This window comes from Chrysoperla carnea, chromosome 5, assembly GCF_905475395.1.
Source record: "Chrysoperla carnea chromosome 5, inChrCarn1.1, whole genome shotgun sequence".
NCBI classification, from domain to species: Eukaryota; Metazoa; Arthropoda; class Insecta; order Neuroptera; family Chrysopidae; genus Chrysoperla; species Chrysoperla carnea.
The window spans coordinates 21,029,086-21,053,101 of NC_058341.1; the positions used below are offsets into that span (position 1 = coordinate 21,029,086).

The 24,016-nt window shown below is 28.7% G+C and overlaps 2 protein-coding genes across 2 annotated transcripts; one reads left to right on the forward strand and one right to left on the reverse strand.

The window, feature by feature from the left end:
* Window positions 1–7,317: 7,317 nt before the first annotated feature.
* On the reverse strand, window positions 7,318–9,999 carry LOC123301811. Its single transcript, XM_044884717.1, has 5 exons — window positions 9,880–9,999; window positions 9,588–9,793; window positions 8,509–8,583; window positions 8,298–8,447; window positions 7,318–7,868 (listed from the first exon to the last, which is right to left on the reverse strand). The coding sequence occupies exons 1-5, from the start codon at window positions 9,935–9,937 to the stop codon at window positions 7,590–7,592; spliced, it is 768 nt and encodes a 255-aa protein (XP_044740652.1). The 5' UTR covers window positions 9,938–9,999; the 3' UTR covers window positions 7,318–7,589.
* A 3,847-nt stretch (window positions 10,000–13,846) lies between these two features.
* Window positions 13,847–22,184, forward strand: LOC123301810 (serine/threonine-protein kinase haspin homolog). The gene is made up of 6 exons (XM_044884716.1): window positions 13,847–14,472; window positions 16,005–16,265; window positions 18,135–18,372; window positions 19,047–19,491; window positions 20,010–20,305; window positions 20,821–22,184. Exons 1-6 carry the CDS (start codon window positions 14,406–14,408, stop codon window positions 21,047–21,049), a joined length of 1,536 nt encoding a protein of 511 aa, XP_044740651.1. The 5' UTR covers window positions 13,847–14,405; the 3' UTR covers window positions 21,050–22,184.
* Window positions 22,185–24,016: the final 1,832 nt, after the last annotated feature.

Genomic DNA, 24,016 nt, shown 5'->3' on the forward strand with positions numbered 1-24,016 from the left:
CCACCTGATACCGTCTCCCATATCTTGTAATTTGTAAAAAATCTGGTTCTAAAATTTATAGATTCCGCAAATCTCATCTAAAAACGATTGACATTTTAGTTTTTTCCTGAAACAATTTTTTTTTTTACTTTACTATTGACGTAAGTAGTTGCTGTCTGTATATATGGTTTGGCCTGACTCAAAGAGTATAAGATAGAGGAGAGGCTCCCATTACTGGCAATGTTAAAAAAAAGTATACGAGTTTCAACGCCTATAGTGATTGGGCCCATTCATAAACGTTATTTTCCATAATTTTGTGTTAAACAATTCTGTTAGCAAAGCGTAGTTTCGAGCTAAAAAAATCTGGGTTATGAGTCCAGCACGCTTCCACTGCGCCATTCTGCTCTGTGTAATAACATCGTAATAACATGTACTGATTCTGTTGTAAATACAGTAGATTACAGGACCCAAATACCAAATTGGCCTGACTAAAATTTAGGTATATATATATACACTTTTGATTCTATGTGAGCGATTTATTGAATTAAAATTAAATACAAATACATCAATATCGATACTAACATTAAATAAAGCAAATTTAATTTGTTTAAAACCAAAAATATGGAATACCTAATTTATTTATTATTACATTTTAAGATAAGGTTAGACGTGGGTCAAATGTTGTTCTGAAATTCATCCCACACATCGGCCAAATTTGAAACGCTATCATCTGATTGATTAAAAAATCGAGTAACCCTAGTAACATGTGCTGGCCAGCATGCTAGATTGAATTTCAGAGTACACGCTGGATATACTGAGTGGTATATGCCAACGTCATTTGTCGCATGTGTACACTTAGCTTTAGTATAAGCACAAAGTTGACTAACAAAATTAAAATAATTTAATTATCACAAAAAAGGACCTTTCATAAACCTTTTAAAAAATGGTATGTGATAGAATTATTCAAAAAGGAACCAAGTTCAGATGAATTCACCGGCTCTTTACTAGATAAAGTGTTAGTATAATCAGTAGACGATGTATTTTTAATTTAAAGAAGCCATTTTTTAGAAGGTTTAAGTCCTTTAGTTCGAATTTCAATAAAAAAATATATCACAAATTGAAATAAATACAATAAACATTCTTTAAAACGTAATTCTTATTCCTACAGTATTTTTCTTTAGCTATGTTCAGAACTTAAAATCTAAATTAATATGTGGGCACTTATAGTAACGTGTGCTGCCCCTATAAATCGGAATATAATCTACTATTACATAAAAATAAAATTTTCTCTCCTCTGGGCGGAAAGTGTCAACTTTCGTCCCACTGTGCTAAACGCATTTTCCATTTTCTGCCTTCGTTGAGCAGAAAAATAGTATAAGCACCACGGGAGCAGGTAAAGGTCTCAGATCTCCTATGTGTCTGCCTGTGGCATCATAGCTCCTAAAAGGATGGACCGATTTTGTTTGTTTGAAAGGTAATTTATTAGAAATTGTTCTCAACTATGTTTCAAGAAAATCGGTTCACTTTGGAGAGAGCTAAAAGGAAAAAGCCACATTTATCGTGTTTTTTTTTTAATTTTGTATATTTTTACTAGTTTTTAATTATGACAATTAGGGATCAGAAAACGATATTACTAAAAGTTTTTTTTTATTTTCTTGTGTCAGACTACTGAAAGCAAGCTATGCTAGAGTGGAAGCCGATTAGCACCGAATTTATAAGTCTTTCGCCGCAAAACGTGAGTTGTAAACATGTGTTTTAAGTTATTTTTGTTCAAAACAAAAACAATCCAAAAATCTTAAACATTTTTATGTAAATTCGATGTCATAATAATTTCACCGATGTTACAATTTATTACAAAAATTATACATCGAATATTTTACAATCCTCTATTTTATATTTGTTTAGGCCAAATTCTGATAAAAAATATAAGACGTCTGTATAATGTTAATGTGATATCATTGAGAGTCACAATGATATCACTTTTCCAAAAAATATCCGTTTTATGTCTATACAAAATTTTGCAATCTGTTTTGATTGCAAATTAACGTCATGTGCTCTCAATTATGATGGTTTCTACTTCATGGGGACTAAAAATGCTCATAAATTAATTCTAGTTTATTTCTAGACAGAACTGTAGTAGTTGGAACTGTATGAATAAAAATTACATTTGAAAAATATTAAAATAAAATATAAATTGGAATAAGTAGGTAATACTTAAAGTTAAGTAGATTTTTTTTTATATATAAAATTAACAATAATCAATTACACAACAAAATATAATATATAATATTTTTTTTTATGTTTTATGTATAATAAAAACGTTTTAATTTATAATTATTTAACAAAAAAAACCCTGGCCATCCGAAAGGCAAGTTATAAGACAAATTATAATTATTATTATTTAAAATTAAACAACACAGCATTCATAAATATTATTTTTTAAATCAATAGATACAATTATATATCGAAATCAAACAAATATTTATAACGATAATTTATAAAAATTGTCCGTGGATTCGTAGACGAGCTTAAAATGATCAATAATTTAGCTTTAAAATTCTAAGAAACAAATCTTCCAAATTTAATTTATATTTGGCGACTTAAGCTCTCCCGTTTTTGTCAGTCAGTCATCGAACTGTTATATAACGAAGCTAAATATTTCTTCAAAGAAGCGATTTAAGAAAACACACGACTCAATGAGTTGATTTGAAATATCCTTGAAGGGCAAGATCAAAAACGCTTCGTTGAAGAAATATTCATCTGGATGGTTTCCGCGGTGTTTACAGACTTATTATTCTCTAATTTTGTTAATGAATTAATAAATCTATTTGTTCTTTTAAGCTCGGTATAATATTGTAGAACACTAATAATATGCGTAAGTAGAAAAAGATTTTCATTACACAGTAATAACATTTTCCGAAGAAATAGAAATTCGTATCTTTTTCTATTTATACAACAACAAAAATAGAATGAAATTTTTTTTTCATCCCTCTCAGCCCGTAAGAATAAATGATCACAAAATGAACAGAAATATTTAAAATATTTGTTTAATTCCAAAATGCGTATGCTGAATTTGGAATCAGTGCAACAGGTAAACTAAAATAAGTTTTAGAGCATAGATAAAAAGCGACCAGCGCTTATTACTATTTTAATGTATAAAATAAGAATTAAATAAAAATTAAATTAATTATAACAGTTTACTTATTACATTTGTCTCACTCCAATATTAATCGTTAGCTGTACTACAGTTAATCAGCTGTCGATGGACTATTGATCACACGATCGCTTTGCATCTCTCACACATTTACAATATGAAGGGTGGAACGTGGAAGTAAAAATAATCTTAGTGTATCAAAGTGTCCGTCGAAAAGCATTAAAGAACTAAACAAGTTATTAAAGTAGAGGATAGATAAGTTCACATCAAACAACGTTTTGCTACACAAGCGCCATTCTTATTAATTTTAGAACTATTATTTAATGCTTTCAGCTAGACACTTCATAGTTTATTGTTAGATAGAGAACGCTCAGTCCGTGCTCTATGGCTATGGGTATTGCTAATGGTTCCGTTCACGTCCGGTTTGATATTTTTAGTCCAAATAATGAAGTGAGACTTATGTTTATTATTTATTTATACAATTAATAACAATTAATTAACCTTTTATAATTAATTATAGTTTTATTAGATTATAGGTAAGTTTTTTAAAACATGACTAGTTAATATAGTAATAGTTAATAGTAAATAGTAGTAATTATTTAGGATTTCATATTTTATAAGACTAGATCATTCAAAACTTTTAAATCGTCTAAATCAAATCAATAAATCTATCTATATAATCAATCAAGGATCTATACAAATTTTAATAAATAGTAAATTTTTTATCCTAATCAAAAATAATAATAATAATATTGTTTTTTTTTTTTTTGGGTGAATATATTTACAATTTTGTGGATTAATACTGCGTTCATTTTATCCCCCATAAATATCCAAAAGCCTTTCTACCGTTTATGTTTAATATAGAATAGAAATTTAAAGAGGAATGATTTTAAAAATATGAGATCATTTTTTTTTAACTTTTGAACTTTACAGACCAGGTTTCATAGAAATAATTCTGTCATTCTGAGAACGTATTTAACTAGGACAGTACACTAGAGTGGGAGGATTAAGCTATAGCATCTACCTGGGAACTAGCTTCAAGCTGTTCCTTTTCTTCGCGAGGTAACGTGTTGCGCAGTTATAGAATACGAAACTAACTTGTGAAAATATTATAGTAGTTAGTTTTTTGTCCTAACAGTAAATGACTCGGTTTGTGGAGTGTACGGTCTTGATATATGTTCTTGATAATTTAGTTTGATAATTCGAATTCCAGATGATGTCTATGTTCGAGAATTTTCTCAAAATGAAGCATTCCTTCGTTTTGTAAGCAAAGGCGTGCTTATCAACTATTCTGATTTCTGTTTCCTTCTAAGTGAAGAAATTTTTCATTTAGAAGCTCCTTTCAAACACGGTCAATGAAGTCATATAATAATTTTGATCATTTTGATCTAATATTGACATATTATTTTCTATGTAACCTAGTCTTATGTGTTCTTTAATAGATCAGTCAATAAATTTATTTATTTATGAAAGTTGTATTATACTACAAGAAATATTCTTGTTCTGTAGTTGTTGAGTATAGTGTAAAGCAACTTTCACTAATTTTAGAGAGATGTATATTTTTTTTTCTTTTATATACACAGATGTCTAGGTATGTTCTAGAAATAATATTAAATTTAATATCTATCAATTCTATACAAAATCAATTAATTTAAAACTAATTGTCAATCACTAAAACAATTGTATCAATACATTTACAAATGCATTTTGAATAGAATATGTATTTAATTTCCTGCCAAGAAGTTAGTACAGGATTTCTTAAAGTCAATGTCGTCTCAGTTAACTGTTAACCAAAGAATATGAGCTTTTATTTTATAAAACGATTACTAGATTATAGTAATCCATAATTTGGAAATTGTATTACCAGGATGTCGCTTTTCACTTAGCTCAGTGCTGAATTTGAATCCTTCAAGGAATGACGTTGATTCTTAGATACCCTGTATAATATTTTTTTATTACAAATACAAGTCTAATAATAAAAATATTTGTGATGCGATTAAAAAACCGGAAACTTATTTTGCCAAGACAAAACAAGATCTTCTAAGAATCCGAATTGGAGATAAATCGAATTTAAGAGAATTATATTATCGGTATCGAAATTCTATATTTCTAATTTTGTAGGTTCTCCGGTATCAAGATCGATTTTCGTAGATCGCATCACTCATATATCTACTTGTTAACTGTTATAAAACTTAGATTAAAAGAATTTAAAGCTATTTTTATGAAATAAAAATAAAAAAATTGTAAAGAAATATGTATTATTTTATCGACTTAATGCATGAAGAAGCCTAAAATTAAAGCTATTTATGTAATTATAATAATTAATTATATAATATTTTGTGTATTTTTTTATATAATATTTTTAAACAAATTCCTTTGGCTATTTATTTATTTATTAATAATTCATTTATTTTATATTAATTATAATATTATTCAAGACCAGCATTTCTCAAACCTTAATTTAGATACTCTCTGACGTCGATAATTGTAGGTTTCTAGGTAAGTTTCTAGTTATATAAAAATGTTGTTTTGCCTAATATCAAAACTAACCAATACTAAAAAATTAGCGAAATACGTTATTGTTTACAGGCTGCTCAACAAAAACAATGTTAACATATATTTAAAGATACCGTGCTCGTACAACCTTATCAGGCCCGGATTTATCATGCAGGTAGAGCAGGCACGTTCCTAGGGCGGCAAACTTTGGGCGGAAACTTTGAAAACATGTTTTACTCGTGACAATTGAATTTCTAGCCTATTTTGTTAGCACGCGTACCAACATTTTAAGTGGAAAATGCCCTAATCGAGAAAAGAAGTCTCAATGTTGGCCTATTATTGAATATTCGATAAGTTTATCTAAATCCGAGCCTGACTATTAGGTATTTTTACATTGAAGATGTAAGTTGGTAATATACATGCATGTACTGACACTTTTTCTCGTAGGACAAAACAATTAAGTTCGAGAAACTCTCGAACACTTGTACTACAAAAGAAATATCGGATTACACGTCAAAAAGGTTGAGAAACGCTGCAAATGACTATCTAAATCAAAACAACTATTTCAATATTTTAAATACAATCCCAGATCAGTATATTACATCCATCAATCGTTAGTGGGAGAGCCGGTAATGTTAACGCATATGTGCTCGTTTCTAGATACAACTTGTACATAAAAAGAGTTTATTGCTTAAAGAAATGAATACGTTACGTTACCTCTTTAATATAAACCACAAAACATGTTTGTTAAATATTTGAGGGCAGGTTTTTTAGTTATCGTAAAGATTTGTGTAACACTTTTTTTGTAATATCTTAATATCAGAATACAAAATCGAAAACCAGGCCGCCCGTATCAATCTTGATCATCAGGTAAGTGGAAAATCTCGTCAATATGATATCTGCGTGAGTGAGAATCTTTCGATTCTGTATTTAGGCATTACAAAAGAAATGATGCATAAATTTTCAAGATAGTAGGTCAAATATCTACTCTAAATTGTTTGAAAGCTCTCCAACACTTAATATTTGCAATTTTTAAGAAAGCTACTTCCCGGATATTGTAATTGAACTACAAACACAACATATTATAACCTTTCGGTTTAAAAGTGTACTCTAGAAACGATCATATACCCATTAATATTACCATAACATTCTTATATCCGTTAATATTACCTCCTAGACCTAGACTACACGCATATTTAACAAACACACGATCCATTTTATTATTATTATAAGAGCCGGTCTATCCAAAAAAACATTTGGTTTCCAACCTACAGCCATTTTGATTATTCAGTACAAGTGGCCCCGCGGTAATCCGACAAACATTTTGCAAGGTGGTGTCGAATCGAATTTGTCGGACTATAGAGTACTGCCACAAACCCCCTGTAGTAGGGACACAAATTAAAAAATTTATATTTTTTCAATTTCGATGATGAATTATGTTATAACTTTTAAAATATCGGAGATTGAAAATTTTGTTTAATTAATTAGCTTTCGATATTTCGAAAACCAAGGCAGATACCAAAAAATATTCTTATTTTTCGTTTACATTCATGAAGACATGACAAAATTCATCACCAAAGTTGAAAATAATGTACAAATAATTTCAACCTTAAATCTAAAATTACCTTGGTGCTAATACTACCTTAAGAGATTTAAGTTTTAAAGCATATCGTAAAATGGTTGCGGTTAGAAGTTTTTTAAATCATATGGTATGAAATGAATACTGAAATCTATACATTTCGACCATCAAAACGGCTTCAAATTGAAATACAACTATTTTTTTTTTCGATAGATTGGCTCTTCGGCCATAAAATAATTAAAACATTTATGAATGATAATGAATGTTTCCATACCTTCATACCATTCTTACTGACCTCAACAGGTAAACATGAATCAATTTACTCGTGAATCATATTATGTCAAAATGGTTATTCATAGTAAAATAAATATTAGAATAGATCTATTCATCACTGCTAGACATTAATTGAACGCTATCATCCTCTTGTGTTTGATGTGTTGTACTAATTCTACGTACATCTGATAATGAACGGATTGATACTGGATTTAATAGTAAAAATTTGGTATTTGTATTCGTGTCGCTATGTTGATGATGACTATGTGGTCGCGGTATTTGGGGTATTGGTCGTGGAGACGAAACTGTTGTCATTGTCATTGTTTGACTTGATGTATCACCTAATGATAAACGTGATCGCTGGGGGGATTTTTGTGGAAAATTCTCCTACAGAAACAAAAAAAAACGTAAATAAAATCTTGAAGAATGTCCAAAGTGTCCCCGAAACGGTTTAAATAACGCTCTAAGAAATTCGAGATTGCTCAATATAAGCTTGTACTTTTAATAGTGCTGTTATAAAAATGTTTTGGACTCTATGCTCGGTAATAGTATCCACGCTTATAGTCAAATACTGTGTTTAACTCTATTTTACCACGCAACTATTTGTCTCATAATAAATTGTATACCAAGTGATGTGTTAATATAGATATCTCTCTTCAATCACCACGAATCATGGAATAGCCGCATTCAAAATGAATTTGAGATTCATACCCTAAGCTGATCAACAGTCTTGGCTGATATTCAGCAGAAAATAAATCATTCTGAATGCAACATGTATTGTCTTAAGAATTATAAAAAATAAATAGATATAATTACATTCTCATCATCCGAAGCTGTTGTATGTGGAAAACGAAATGCTTTAAAATTAGGCGATTTTGGCCATGTTGTAGGCGGTGGACTACGTATCATATGTTCATGAACTTCGGGTAATGTTAGTGGATCAGCATCAAAATCAGATAAAAATTCCTACAAAAATATTTTACTTATTAATTTAACAAACCAGTACCTTTTATTTAATGATAATTACCTGTGACATTAAAATTGTATCATCTGATTCTGATTCTTCTAAACAATCTAAACTTTCACGACTTGCTAATACTTGCTAAAAAGGAAAGAAGGAAACAAAATATTAAAACTATTAATTGGCTCTAAGCTAACAAAATAGTTTAGCTAATTTTCTGTCCATAGACCGGAAGATAGTGGCAAATCAGAGTGCTACATTTTCTCGCGACTACTTCATAATGGAGTAGCCAATTGAAAAAACCATATTTTATGACAACTGTTTAAAAACAAAAATTCAGTAGTGCTTAATTAGGCTCGAAGCAACCATTTTGTATGTTTCTGTCTAAGACTGAATTGATTATTACCGTGCAGCGTTCGTTTTGAAGCGAGAGTAAAACTTACAGCTAATTGACACATCAAAGGAAACTTCGAATGCTCAGGAAAAAGTTCCAGGCGACTAGGGGATTAAGTTTGACCGCTATATATTATGATAATTTTAAACTGTGTTTCAAGTGCGAGTTTAGGGTTCTGTACCCGAAACAACTAAAAAAAGAGGCGATGATCTTCAAAATCGGTTCAATTTGAAAAGAGTTACAAGGATGAATCTGCAGAAGATATTACTTTTTGATTATCTGGTCCGGAAACATTCAAAGTGACAGTGTCTAGTATTCACAAACAGATTTGTGGTTTAGCTTTAAAAGAGACAATAATTTACAGAAATTTTTAAAGTAAATTTTCGTTTTTAAGCAACACTGTAAAAGTTCAAAAAAGAGTTAAGAATGTTAGTAACGATATATCTGTTGATTTATAAAAGTGCTTTTTGATGAATTTATCCATCATACGTTCTTAATTAACAATGATTGCTCGAGACGGAGAACTGCCCTTAACAACCAAAGCGATTTTACAGGTTCTAAGAAATAAAGAAATATCATTATTGATAGATTTCTATTCCGAAAGCGCAAATTTTTAAAACTGTCTAAAGGCGCAAAAAATTCGCCTCTGATTTGACGTAATGATGATAAATTTGTATGCGCCCAAGTCAATGTTAAACTATATTGTATCCATTATATGCAAATATTTTTATATTAAAAATAAAGTACCTACCTGAATAAATGGATTATCTTGTCTCGATAATCTAAGTGCTTCCATATCTTGATCTAAATTTCTAGTACGTCCTGGTGTTAAAGTAACATTTGATAGTGCCGGTGAAGGTGGACATGTGACAGGTAAACTTAACATGTATTCAGCTGCAGCTGATACACTTAACGATGACGGTGCTCTATCTACAGATGTATAACTACAAGTTCGTCCTATTTATTAAATAAAAACAATATATCGAAATTACTACGCCAAATTCATTAAATCAAATTTAAATTAAAACATGACGAGAAGATACCTTGAACTTCATTATTGGCCTTATGTTGTTCGGTAATTTTAGATGTACTCTTAATCATTTTGTTGACATTGATTTTTAATAATTGAAGAGTTGAATTACATATCTTTAAATAATATTTTAATCGTTTGCTACATTTCATAACAAACTTATTAATATGATTAATTATTTAATTATAATTAATTACATTAATCTTAAAACATCACCATTCTTTCGACTGTCATATTATTGTTATGTGCCACTCAAATAAATATACAAACAACAAAGCTCCGATTGTTGAAATGGAACATTGTTTCAATGATTAAGTTTGCACTACAGACTCATATATGTTTTTAACATGTATGTGATTTTTACTAATCAATTTTAGACTTGACAATATAAAAAATTACCTGCTTGAGGCAAATTATGAAAACTCAGATCTGTATTCGTATTGGAACGACTTTGGCAATTTTTCACACTACACTTTACTCCTTTGGGCCTTTAAATTGAGGTAATGCTTTCCAAACGCCACAATTTAATTTTTTTTTATCAATTATTTATTATTGTTGTAATTATAATTTGCAAAAAGTAATCAACTCTAAACATTTCAATGCTCAACACTAAAATCTGTAACTTGAAATTAGTTTCTACTTTGACAACCAGGTGTCATGCCTCCTTTTGTCAGATCCAAATGAGTGTAATAGATTTAATAATAATTTAATAATAATCAACTATTGAGTTAAATTTTTTGTATTTAATAACGTTTTTTTAGTACTTTTAGCACAAGTTTTACGGCTAAAAACATTCAGCTATCAGCTGTCTGTAAAATTAACACAATTATACATTAAATACCTATCTTTTACTTACAGAAAAACTCAACGGGTGCCAGCCATTATGATTACTGAAATGAATGAATGAAGAAATTGTATGAGCACCTGATCTTGTACTTTTTTCTATCATTAATATTATTTAGTTATACAAACTATTCAGATAAAATTTATTATTCACATTATATAATAATGGAGTTGACAAAAGTTATGAGAAATATTTATTTAGTGTAAACTTAGTCCATGTTCCTAAATAGAGATTATACCAATAAACACTAATAAAGTAGATCATAAGCTCCGAGCTGTCAAAAAATTAAAGCGCGCTTTTCATAACTTTTTGTGGTCGTCAATGGGTTGTAAGAAAAAATAATCGTAAATAGTGAGTGCATCATGTCAGATACATCAGAAAATTCATCGATAATCCCACAATGGGCTGAGACAACATTTGATAAATTGCGTCGTGGTACTATGAGAAATTTAGAACCACCAAAACTCAATTTTAGTAGCATATTTTTCGATGCCAGTGATTCTTCTACTTCCATAAAAAATGGTTCAAATTCAACAACAAATCCAAAATCTTTAATTGCCGCACCGTTGTTAAAACCACCAAAACGTGTGTACAAAAATAATGCCAAAAAAATTAATAAATCACCAAAAGCTACAAAAGAAGGCCGTGTTACTAAAAATCGTAAAAAAACATTGAAATCAAAACGACCAGTAAAACCAGTTAATGATGTGTCGAGAGAAAAAAATGAGAAATCAACACTACCCGAAGATAATGTGTTATTACATGAATTAATAACTACACAAGATCGTACAAAACTATCGACAGAATATAGTTTTCCATCAATTACTACACCAAATTTTAAAAGCACACTTTTCACAAGTACACCAGTTACAAAATTTAATAATAATCATCTTCCAGATTTGTCTGCGGTTGAAGATTTAACTACAACAAAATTCGATGATAAATTTAATTTAAAATCTCAAATTGTTTTAACACGTAATACAAATGTGCAACATTTATCTAGTTTTGAAAATTTTAATAAATCAAAATTGTGTGATAAATTTAATTTAAAATCTCAAATTTGTTTAACACGTAATACAAATGTGCAACATTTATCGAGTTTAGAAAATTTAAATAAATCAAAATTAGATGATAAATTTCATTTAAAGTGTCAAGTTGTCTTACCACGTACTAATATTAATCATCATCAAGATTTATCCGGCGTTGGAAATTTATCTACGTCAAAATCGGATAATAATTCCAATTCAAAAATCCATGAACACTTATCGAGTTTTGAAAATTTATCTAAATCAAAATTAGACGATAAATTTCATTTAAAGTGCCAAGTTGTCTTACCACGTTTTAATATTAACCATCATCAAGATTTATCTGGTGTTGGAGATTTATCTACATCAAAATCAGATGATAATTCCAAGGTTGTTTTAACACGCACTGAAAATAAACACCTACAAGATTTATCTGGTATAGAAAATTTATTTAAATCCAAACTAGATGATAAATTCCATTTAAAGTGCCAAGTTGTTTTACCATGTTTAGAAATCGATAAAATAAGTGACTTAAAAACTAATTTAGAACAAATTCAATCGCCTAAACCATTAATTCGATGTGATACTAATAATAAAGGTGTAAAATTACCAATAGTTCGATTAGAACGTTTAAATATTGATAAATTTTTACAAAAATCAAGACATGAAAATTCATTAAGTTTAATTGAATCGAGTTTTTCACGAAATAGCTTTAAATTACGTATTAAATTCAAAAGTACACATGATATATTCAAAAGTGGTAAAAGAGGTCGTAAGAGTAAATTTGAACATTTATTATGTTCAAGATCATTTACGGTTTTTAAAAATCTAACAAATATTAATTATGAAAAGAAAAGAAATATAACATTGGATCCACAACTTTTAGTTTTATGTACGAGATTAAATCAAGATCAAATTGATAAGTTAACTAATTCAAAAAGAAATTCAACTGATCTACATACATTCCAAAATAATTCAGATGCAAAATTGGAAAATTTAACTTTAAATAATAATACAATTCAAAATGATACCCAAATATCAACAAATTCAAAATTAATAAATTCAACTTTAATTGAATATTCATCATCAATGAATTTAACTTCTGCATCAGCAAATGAAATTTTATCATTACACAAATCGTGGTGAGTATGATTCTTTGAGGTCAGACTTCTTCTGATTAAGTAATAAATTATTGTTTTCCACCCGAAATTATTACAAGGACGACAGCGTCTCTCACCAATAATATTTAAAAATGGTTTCAATCTAATTCAATATAAATTGAAGTCCTATGGTCGCGACCATTAATAAGATTTGGATTTTATAAAATCCGTTATTTAAAAATCAGAAAATCTAATATCAATAAAAGTCTATCTTTAAACTATCGGTAACTATTGCATAAAAATAGCAAAGTGATATACATGGGTGTTCCAAGTTATAACACCAGGAATTCAGCGAATGATAGAAAACGTTATATCCAGGAAAGGTACCTCCTTTTCTAGGTACAGGTTGTTGAAATTTTTTGAAAAAATAGCATTTTTATGAGTATCGTCTAAACGGTTATTTAGAAAAATTGAAAATAAGAAAAAAACAAAGGAAATTTTCTGATATTTTCGAATTGTTGAAAGCCCTCGACTGGCGGAGGCCGTTGAGACCCCGCTGGCCGAACCCAATAATTTTTGTTATAGGGTCCCATCTTTACTATAATTTTATTAATGGCTAGATTCATAGGCGGATTTAGGCTTAGGCCCGTAAAGCCATGTCCTTCTTTTCGTCTTTTTTCTCTCACTATTACAAAGATTCATAAAAATTAGATGTTTAATTTCAATAATCACTTCCGCATAGAACTAAAAGGATGCCATATCGAGCGGAGCCTTGGGCCGCATCGAACCTAAACCCGGCACTGATTAGACTTAAAGTTAAAAAAATCTAAATTTAATTTAAAATTTAAATTTTAGTGAACTTTCATCGTCATCGATAAATTTAATTTTAAATGAAAATTCAAATAAAGAAAATTCACCAAAAATAGATTCAAATTTAAATAGTCTTGAATTTCAAAATAATAATAAAAAATCACCAACAACGAATTCAAATTTAAATCATGATAAAGAATCTGTAATCAATTCAGATGATACGAACAAAGAAGAATTTATATCAATTAAGAAATCATTGATAAATAAACGGCGTGGTGGACAACTTAGTGATAAAATTAAAAGAAAAATCATTCAAACTGATGAATTTATTGATTTAACGTTATGCGACAGTGATAATGATTTATCTAAATGTGAAATTATCGAAGTGTCTTCATCAGAAGAATCAATAGGTTCAAATAAATCAATAAAAAATATATTAAAAACACCAAATAATTTACATTGTAAAGTTCTATTACGTAATTTTACAAATAATATTACGTCATCTTCTACACCAAATAAAACGAATCAATCGCCAAATATTACGCCATTTTCCACGCCAAATAAATCGAATGAATCTTTAAATACTACACCAAATCAATTAAATGAATCCAACAATTCTGTAAACGTAAATAGAAATCTTGAAGTATCATCACCAACACTACCAGATAAAATACATTTAAAAACGGGTAAACATTGGCGACGGTCATTATCGATTTTGCGTAATACATGTGCATTTAAAAATCCAAATGATTGGAATTTAATGACTATTAAAAAAAAAGGACGAAAATGGCGTTCAACATGTTTTGAAATTAAAAACGATAATAAAAGTAAGTATCCAAAATTTTACGCGTATGTAGTCAGGTTTATGCGATTTTCCTGCTCCACAATTTTGGATGCAATATATCAAACGGCCCAATTGTTCTAGAAATCTTTACTTTTACCAAAAAAGATTATATGCACAAATCAGGCATTAATGAGATGATAGATATTGCTCCACTCTCCTAAAAAGTATTGAGAGTAAATACAATATTTTCAATCTAGTAACATGGGTCCTTTTAAGAATCCGGTATATATCCGGTTTTTTGACACCACCTCGATGTCACAGGCTCCCTGCCTTTTTTTGAAGACTTTGTTAGCAGAATTTATGATATATGAAAAAAATTATTTAATTAAATAAATCATAATTAAAACAATTAGTATTATTTAAATTATAAAATATTTTAGTTCATTATTAAAAAATTTTTAAATCTAATTTAGAAATTAAGTTGGGCGTTTGATGATGTGTAACTATGCACATCAATTTTGATGTCAAAATGGATCAATTACATTTCATTTTAATTTATTATACATTTTGTTTAATTTAAATTGTTTTATCCCCATTTTTAATTCAATTCAAATTAAATCATTCAGATTGTACTGTTTTCTTTTGTAAACACAAAATTACATGAACGTAAAATTTATTTTTTTTCATTTTACGGTACGAAAATTATGTCAGGTAAATTTATTATATTTATTTTAATAAGTCATCATAGCACTTATTTATTTTGCTCAGCAAATTAGACTGGAATCCGATGACATAAACTATACGGTTTTTTAATGACAGTTTTGGAATCGGTAGAGTAAACACAAATCCATTCCTGTCTCTTGTGTAACGATTCAATCTGTATTTTAATATCCCTATCTAGGGGTGTCCTGTCAGCCACTGAGCTAGAAGGTGGCAACCTGAAAGATAGAAAATATGAATGATAAGAAAAACAATTTTAAAGGGCCCTGATTACTACAAAAATAATTTTTGGACTTTTCTTGCGTTTGTGACTTTTACTTCTTTGATTAGAGATATAAATTTTGCTTAATTGATTTTTGAGAGTTCTTTGGTATTTGAATAAAGCAATCTAAGTAATTTATTAAGGAAGATTACATTTATTTATATTTCTTCAGTATTTTATGCAAAACTTCCTTCAATAGTTATAGTCGTGTATTCTAATTACGGTGATGGGCGAACCGACTGTTTTTCTACTGTAAAATACTATAAAACTCCTACATCTATAAATACTTTCACACTAGTTTTTCAGTCGCGAACTTCGCGAAGTCCTTCAAGTCAAAATATAGAAGAAAAAACAGGAAATTGAATGTACATTGAAATTTTTAATTCAGTAGAATTTTTATTTGTTAAAGCAAGTAGGCGGACTAAATCATTTTTGTGAATCTCTAAGGAGGGGCATTTGCTTGCCACCCGTTAGCGACGTCCATGCCCTAGCTACCACACAAGTTTAGAATTCGTACCACGTCAAGAGCTCTAATTAAAAAATTAAAATTAATTAATTTCCATTTTTTATTAATTGTTTTATTCCTTAAATAGGTGTTTGTCTCAATACATTTACTCCAGATAGTCCTCAAACGAAAAACATTGATGCTGCTGAATTATTAACTGATTCTCAATCAAATTTAAATGAAAGTATTCCTGCCAAACGAATATCAATAAGAATTGTACCAGCGATAATTCCAACAACACGAATATCACAAAAAGATAACTTTTGTAGAGTTGGAGATGATGAACATAATACAGAACGTTCTGATTTAGAAATTTATGCACGAATTACACAAAATTTTCATCGTACAGGTAAATATTTTTTAATTTTTATGATTTAAATGATTAGATAGGTACCCAATACTTTTAAATTCTGAAAAAAACTTCTAAAAACTGCTCAAGTAATCTTGCTTATGACTGAAAAATTGAATTCTTTCATAATAAGTGAAAACAAGCCAATATTTTTAAGCGTTATAAACTTGGTACTAAATTTAGCATACTATGATATATTTCATATGTACATGGTATGAAATTGTAGGACAACGTTTTTATTTAAAAAATTCAATTTTTGACTTGTAACGGGAAATTTTTATTAATTTAGAAAAATAATTTTTGGAAACTCTTTTTTGAGATTATAGTTTCTATTTCTGCAATAAATACAAACCTATTTTCAAAAACTAAAAAAAAAATATTAATTTTTTTATTCTTCAAATTAAATTCATCGAAATCTTATGAAAGTAGACAAAATTTATGAATTATGTTAAATATTTTTAATTATAATGTAATTTGATAAATGTTTTAATCAATTAAATAAATAAATATGAACAAATTGTACATTGTACGAAGCCATTCGAATATATTAGTTCATGATTTAGCCGCTACATGTCACTATTATATAAATACACAAAGAAATGCTATATTATACCGGATGTTTACTTTAAATTGTAAGAAAACAACTGAGTTAACTGTTTTAAATTTAAATATGTTTTGCATTAATGTAATATGCGAGTTTGAAAATAATTTTAGTACTGGTGTCTAAGAGGTAAATATGATAGTTCTAAGAAGTAACTTGCCTTTTAAAAAGTATGTTTAAATATCACAGGTCTGCAAAAAAAAATTTTTTGTCAGCTACATGAGATATGTTTACTAAATTTTAATAAATGTTTTAGAATGCGCTGATTTCAGAAGTGATGGCCATTTTTTTCTATCACGTAAGGTTTTTTTGCAAATTCAAAAACAAAAAATTGGTAAAAGCACTCGTTTATTAAAAATTATACAGTAGCCTGTAAGCAGAATGATATCCCATCTTCCCTAAGCTCCCAGGTTTTCATGAAAATAATCTCCCTAAGCTCCCAGGTTTTCATGAAAATAGTCTATGTGGGAGTGTAAATAATTGACCTTCAGGCTTATCTTGCAGCCTTGAGCTTCGTATGCTGGTAGTTGAACAATGGTTTTGTAGTCAGGATCCTTAATATTTCCCAAAAACTTTCGCACTATATCCTTAAACGATACCCAAGCTTCTTTTTCCTTGCCATTCATACTTTCCATAAAGAGGGTTTCAGTTAAAAGCATTCTTATGTCGGGGCCAGTGAAAACTCCCTCTTTCAACTTTGCTTCTGACAGCTTCGGGAATTTTGTATAAAATATAAAAACCTATGTGACAGAATGTTTTGAATATTTTTCTTGTTTTTGGGAGATTAAAATCTATAACAAAATGTAAAAAAAATCCTATGCGGTTTTTCAGTCGCAGACCTGTGTATTCTATATGCTATTATATTTAACAAGTAGACACCCGGTATAATTATATATGTTATGTTCTTGTACAGTCTACAGAATAAATACAAAGAAAGTATCAACGTCACAGATTTGATACATAACTGTGAATCATAGCATCAAGATTTAGTTGTTTGGTTTTTTGTTTTCTGATTTTATTTTTATAAATAAATCAGAAAATAATAAATAAAACAATTTTAAAAAAACTTTTTTCAATTACATTTTCATTGATTATTAATAAAATATTAATTAAACTTGTAAAAAGTAGTTGAATTCATTTGTGGTGCTAAAAAGTGGGATCTTCTCAAGTGAAATACCGTAATTAGTGAATTCTTTGTTCTTGAATATACAAAGAATACAATAAAGTGAATTGTATGTTGTTAACATTATTTTATCCTGAACCTACAGGTTATGTATCAAAAGTCGATCAAAATAAAATCCAGGAGTTGGATGACGATTTTAATGATTTATCCTTGGATATAAATAATCAATCAACACTCAATGAATCTGTCCTTGAACCATCATTAATACGATCATCATCGTTCGATGTTAGTGAATATTCACATTGTGTCACTGCTCAAGATATCGTTTTAAAACGTTGTAATCAAACTGATCCAATAGATTTTGATTTTTGTTACCCAGACAGGTATGTTTTTTTACTCATTTTATTTATATTTTAAAAAGATGCATCTAAATTCAATTCAAGGTCAAATACAGAGTGGCCCCCCATTCCCATATTTTTATAGTCTGAAACGTTCTGAATAATTAGAAATGTTTGTGATTAGTCTGAATTGTTACGAACATTTCAGAGTTTTATTGCTCCATTTCGTGCAAAAAAGTAAGGATTTTAGTCTATTTGTGTAGCACTATAACCTAATAGAGAAAATGTAAACAAAGTTCGTACGGGACAACGTGATTCATTGATCCAATCTACTTCAAATTTTACATAAACGTTCGTTTTCAAAATTGATAGAAAACGTGTTTCATATTTTATTGAAACTCATCGCCTAACGGGGCTTATAAGGGATATAAATCTTTTTGGAGGTGGTTGATATCAACATTCTTTAGTGCTTTTAATTTAAATTACATTTTATTAAAAAGGGATGAAGGCTATAAGTCGGTGGTGAAGGCGGTAGTTTTACTTTTAAGCCCAGCGGCGCGGCTGGGTATCAAGCAAGTCTTTAATAAAGTTCTGTACTATTGATAATTTTTTATAAAATGATTTTAATGATTTAAAAAAAGGATGCATTTTGGATATAACTTTTGTGTTTTCGATTTTTGACCTTTCTTAAATTGTAAAATAAAAAATAATTGTTTCAGTGTCTTACAAAAATGTCAGAAACTTGGCGAAGGTGTGTACGGCGAAGTATTTCTGTTAAAGAACGCGGATGGATCAGCAACAGTTTTAAAAATAATACCAATAGAAGGTCCGTTACCTGTAAATGGAGAACATCAAAAGAAATTCGATGAAATCATTTCAGAGATAATTATTACACAAGAACTAAGTGGTCTACGTGATAATGCATTGAATTGTACAGAATGTTTTACGTACGTACAGAATGTACGATGTGTACGTGGGAAATATCCAACAATGTTAATTGATTTATGGGAGCTATACGATGAAATGAATGGCTCTGAAAATGAACATCCTGGTATTTTCGATGATGATCAATTGTATATTGTATTTGAGCTAGAACATGGTGGGCGGGATCTTGAATCTTTTGAATTCTTGAATGCTGAACAAGCTTATTCAATATTTATTCAGGTTTGTTTTTATTTAACTAGTATTTCTTATAAAAGGGAAATCTATTTCAACGGATGCGTGGTGTCTGGTACATGTTAATTTTTAAATCATGACTAGATGTTCACTCGTCCATTGAGTTAGATAAAAACATCAGACGTCTAGACCTGTAGGTCTTCTTGAGTATCACCAATTTTATTGATATAAGGATATCCCTAAGGAGTCATTCATTAAGTACTTCAGTGAAATTTTGGCGATTTTTTCCTTACACCTATGTAACGGTATATGGTTTCTCCCTCCCTCCTTTTTCTTTCGTAAGATTCTATCTCGTTTTTCTGAATAATAAAATGTTAGAAAAAGATCACTTACAATAAAACTCACAGTTTGACGTAAATCTGATGAAAGAATGAAAAAGGATGCATCCATCTTGTAAACCGTTAGAGATAAAACAAAAGTTTAAATATAAAAGTCATTTCTAAAATCTTGATTTTTATGAATCATTAATCGTAATAAACTGTTAAATGGTATTGTATTTGTTACAGACTGCCTTAGCGTTGAGCATTGCTGAAAACGAGTTAGAATTCGAACATCGTGATTTACATTGGGGTAATTTATTAATTCAACCTACAAAATCAAAAACAATTCTTTTTAAATTAAATGGTGAAGAAATTGAAGTCAATGCATGTGGCGTTAAAGCTACAATTATTGACTTCACTTTATCACGCGTTACATACAATAATGTTTGTATCTACAATAATTTAGCCGATGATCCAGATCTATTTAAATCTGTTGGTGATTATCAATTCGAAATTTATAAAATGATGCAGAAAAGGAATCAGTAAGTTATTGTTTAATAATATTTTTGTATTTCTTTTTTCAATAAGTTATTATTAGTAAAACTACTGGTAATTCAAAATACTACAGTAATCAACAGTGAAATTTAGGTGCATTTATTATCTACCGTAAAAACCACGCTTACCGCTTCTGGAAAAACTTGTCATTATTGGTTTTAAAATCAAATACACACCAGCTAAAAATAATGCTTTAGCAAAAAGTTGTCAAGGGTAAAATGAAAACATTCGAGTGTGGCCATGTCTAACCTGAAATTCTAGTTTCAAATTCATTTGACCTTTGTCTTCAAATAATCTTGAAATTTACCCGAGTTTAAAAGTTATTATATAATCGATCCTTAATCGATTAAAATAGCCCATCCTGTATATCTTTCCAGTTGATTTAAAATCATAAAACTTCCTCAATTTAATATATTTTCAATAAAGAAAAATTAAACTTATAAGGAAAACTTATTATAAAATGAAAATTTAAAATATTGACTTATGGTTATTTTGTTTCTAGGAATCAATGGGAACATTTTGAACCATACACAAACATATTATGGCTACATTATATAATATTAAAAATGATCGATGGTGCACGTTATAAACGAAAAAAAACACCAAAGCATTCAAAAAGTATAGCATTGATGAAAGATTTATCGAATGAATTATTGGCTCAACAAAGTTCTGAGCAATTTGTTATACAATTTTACTATCAAAAACCAAATGAATATACAAAGGCACTTTAAAATTATTTATAACAAAAAAAAATCAATCAAAATTAGATAACAATAGCGAGACAATCACCAATTTTCAAAGATTTTAAATAACAAACTAGTTTCTTCTATAGTAAATTTTGTGTGTTTTCAGTAAAATTGATTCATACAACAAATTATCTATAATTGGCAACAATTATTAAAATTTTAAATCAGGATGGCCATTTGCAGGGAGAATATCAGGATCAGGATCACTATTAAATTTCATTTATGAAAAATTAAAAATTTTTTGAATTATCCGCCGAAAATCACAGTAGAAATATAAGAAGAATGTGTACGAAAATATAGAGAATTAACTTTTCTATTGGATAATGTTTTAAGGCGAAATTTTCAAAAGAAAATTCCAACAATAAGGCTTGCTTGCATAGCGGAATCTGTATCTGTATACTGGCCGCTTGAAAAAATTATTTTTAAAAATCGACGTCTTCTCAGGATTAAGTACTTTTATTTTTTTTTTAAAGTCTTTATTTTGACTGACTAATTAATAGTTCATTTGGGTCATGAATTTAAAAACCTGACAACTATAGAGTGTAGAGTAAAAGGAGAATAATCTTTTATGGCTATTTGACTAAAAAAAGTGTCCAAAAGAGTGTTTGAGAGAAATTCTCTAATAACTTGTTTAGTTCTCTATCCTACTCTTATTACTTAAAGCATATTTTATTAAATGTACAATTTTCCTGCAACAGCCCCACCCTTATTTAATGCTCTTAAACGGACAGTTTTTTTATACAGACATATTGACAACAACAAACAACAACCTACCATTTCGTGCCTTTTATAAACTTCTTTATTGTTAAATTTAAACAAATTTGTACTATTGGCAGCATTCACTGTTTAATGTTTTGTGAATGTAGCCTTAATTATTATTTTCTTTTTTGTTTTATTAAAAAATTTTGATTCTTTTTTGTAGCTAAAAGGAAAATAGTGACTGACTTAAATTCGAAAGTCATCCTAAGTTAGGTGTCAAGGCTTCTACAAAAAGTGTAAAACTAAGTTCAAATAAAATATAAGTCTTAATTAAATTCTAAAAAAACTTATGCTCTCTAACTACATTTTCCTTTTAGTTGCGAATTTTTTTATTAATTTTACAATTATTTAATGTTTATAGTTACCGAATTAAATTGATTTTATTTCAAAGAATGAATCAAACTTGCAATAAAAAAATGTATATTTTCAAATACAATATAACTGTAATATTTTTGTAATAAAAGTTAATTTCATATTATATATTTTTATTATTTAAGGTATTTCTAACCACAAGAGAGAACTCGATATCTGAGAACGAGAAGAAATTTAGTTCTGTAAATAGTAGTTGTATTCAAAAAATCAACTACAGTAAATCTGTCAATGCTACAATGAATAATTATACATTGCTTATATGTATAACAGTCCACCTAACATCTCCGCGCCAAGGCAGTCAGCACACAATATAAAGTGAACAACGTTGCCGCTTGTAAAAAGCAGTCTTTGTTTTTTTTTCGTATACTTTTTCTGTCAGTCTTACGGGTGCTATTATTGAACACCCGATGAACATGTAACCAGACATTAAGAAAAATTCTAACGTAAGTTTTAAAAAAAAAAACGTCCAAGCAGATTAATCTGTTAATTTATGTGATAGGTGTGAAAACAACGTCTGTGCGAAAACGGCTAAGGAAAATCATTGACTGGTGTAGTGAAAGCATGTAGGGAGCATAGCCTAGTACTTTAAGAAATTTTAAGCTCTTTTTATGTCCGATTTCTCGAAAACGGCTGAGTACTAAAACTGGTGAAGAGGAAATCCAAGTTTTATCTCGTTCCCAACTACCAATTTACCAAATAACAAATGTACTGAGAATACAAATGTATGTATTTTCATGAAAAAATGTAAGTAAAAAAATTACATTTTATAAATTTTAAATTCAAAGATTATTGTGTTATAACCTTCAATTTATATGCTTACTTACCCTATTTTTGTCTACAATTTACTTTTACCTCTAAAATTATCAATGTTGTTTCTCTAGTATATTATGTATGTATTACATAAAACTTTCCTCTTGAATCTATTAGAAAAAAACCGCATCAAAATCCGTTGCGTAGTTTTAAAGATCTAAGCATACATAGGGACAAGGGTAATAAAGGATATAATGCAATTTTTATTTTTTTTTTTTAAGTTGAAATTGCCCAGATAAGCGATCGGTTAATTGCTAATAACTTTACAAACAAAAATATTATTCTTATATGGGTAATTAAAAAATTTTAACGAGGCAGATAAAAATAATTTGCGAAATCGTTAAATTTTTCCACGGACTGGTAGAAATTCATTCAATATTTAACACAGTTGGTTTTTAATTCATTTTTAATATTTACAATTTTGTACTAATTCACATTAGTTCAATTTTGAAAGAGAGTTCAATTTTCACTCATTGTAAAACGGTTAACTTGAGCATAGGGATTATTGGTTCAATTTTGAAGATTGAACGGATGTTACTAAAGCATAGGATCATGCAAAATTATTTTTTAAGAGATAAACTGATGGATTACGGGATTTTTAATTCATCATTTGTAAATTTTTGGGTGGGGAAACAATACTAATCAAGGGGATTTATAGAACGCATCATATATTATTAACGTAATCAATCAAGATTATTGTACTTATTAATTTATATGATTTTAATATTTTAAAGCTTAGTGCCTATGATAAATAGCTTTTTTTTTTTACTAAATCATATTTACATAATTAGATTACGAAATATAATAAACAAATTTTTCTTTTAAACTATCTTAAAAAAGCAACTACATAGGTATTTAGTCAATTTAAATGAGTTATACCTCCTTACTTTGTTTTCTTACCCGACTGCGCAACACTAAGAAGTTTTTTAAATTGTCATATGCTCGAAACTCGAAAAATAAGTTTTATTTATATTATCGATAAAAATGCTTCAAGCAAAAATTTTTGGGTGT

Bases quoted from the DNA above. Each gene is read 5' to 3' on its own strand.
- LOC123301811 (XM_044884717.1), bottom strand. From the start codon at position 9,937: ATGATTAAGAGTACATCTAAAATTACCGAACAACATAAGGCCAATAAT. The intron at 8,584-9,587 runs GTAGGTACTTTA...TTTCCTTTTTAG, and splicing joins AAGATAATCCATTTATTCAG to CAAGTATTAGCAAGTCGTGA. The intron at 8,448-8,508 runs GTAATTATCATT...ATATTTTTGTAG, and splicing joins ATACAATTTTAATGTCACAG to GAATTTTTATCTGATTTTGA.
- LOC123301810 (XM_044884716.1), top strand. From the start codon at position 14,406: ATGACTATTAAAAAAAAAGGACGAAAATGGCGTTCAACATGTTTTGAA. The intron at 19,492-20,009 runs GTTTGTTTTTAT...TATTTGTTACAG, and splicing joins CTTATTCAATATTTATTCAG to ACTGCCTTAGCGTTGAGCAT. The intron at 20,306-20,820 runs GTAAGTTATTGT...TTTTGTTTCTAG, and splicing joins ATGATGCAGAAAAGGAATCA to GAATCAATGGGAACATTTTG.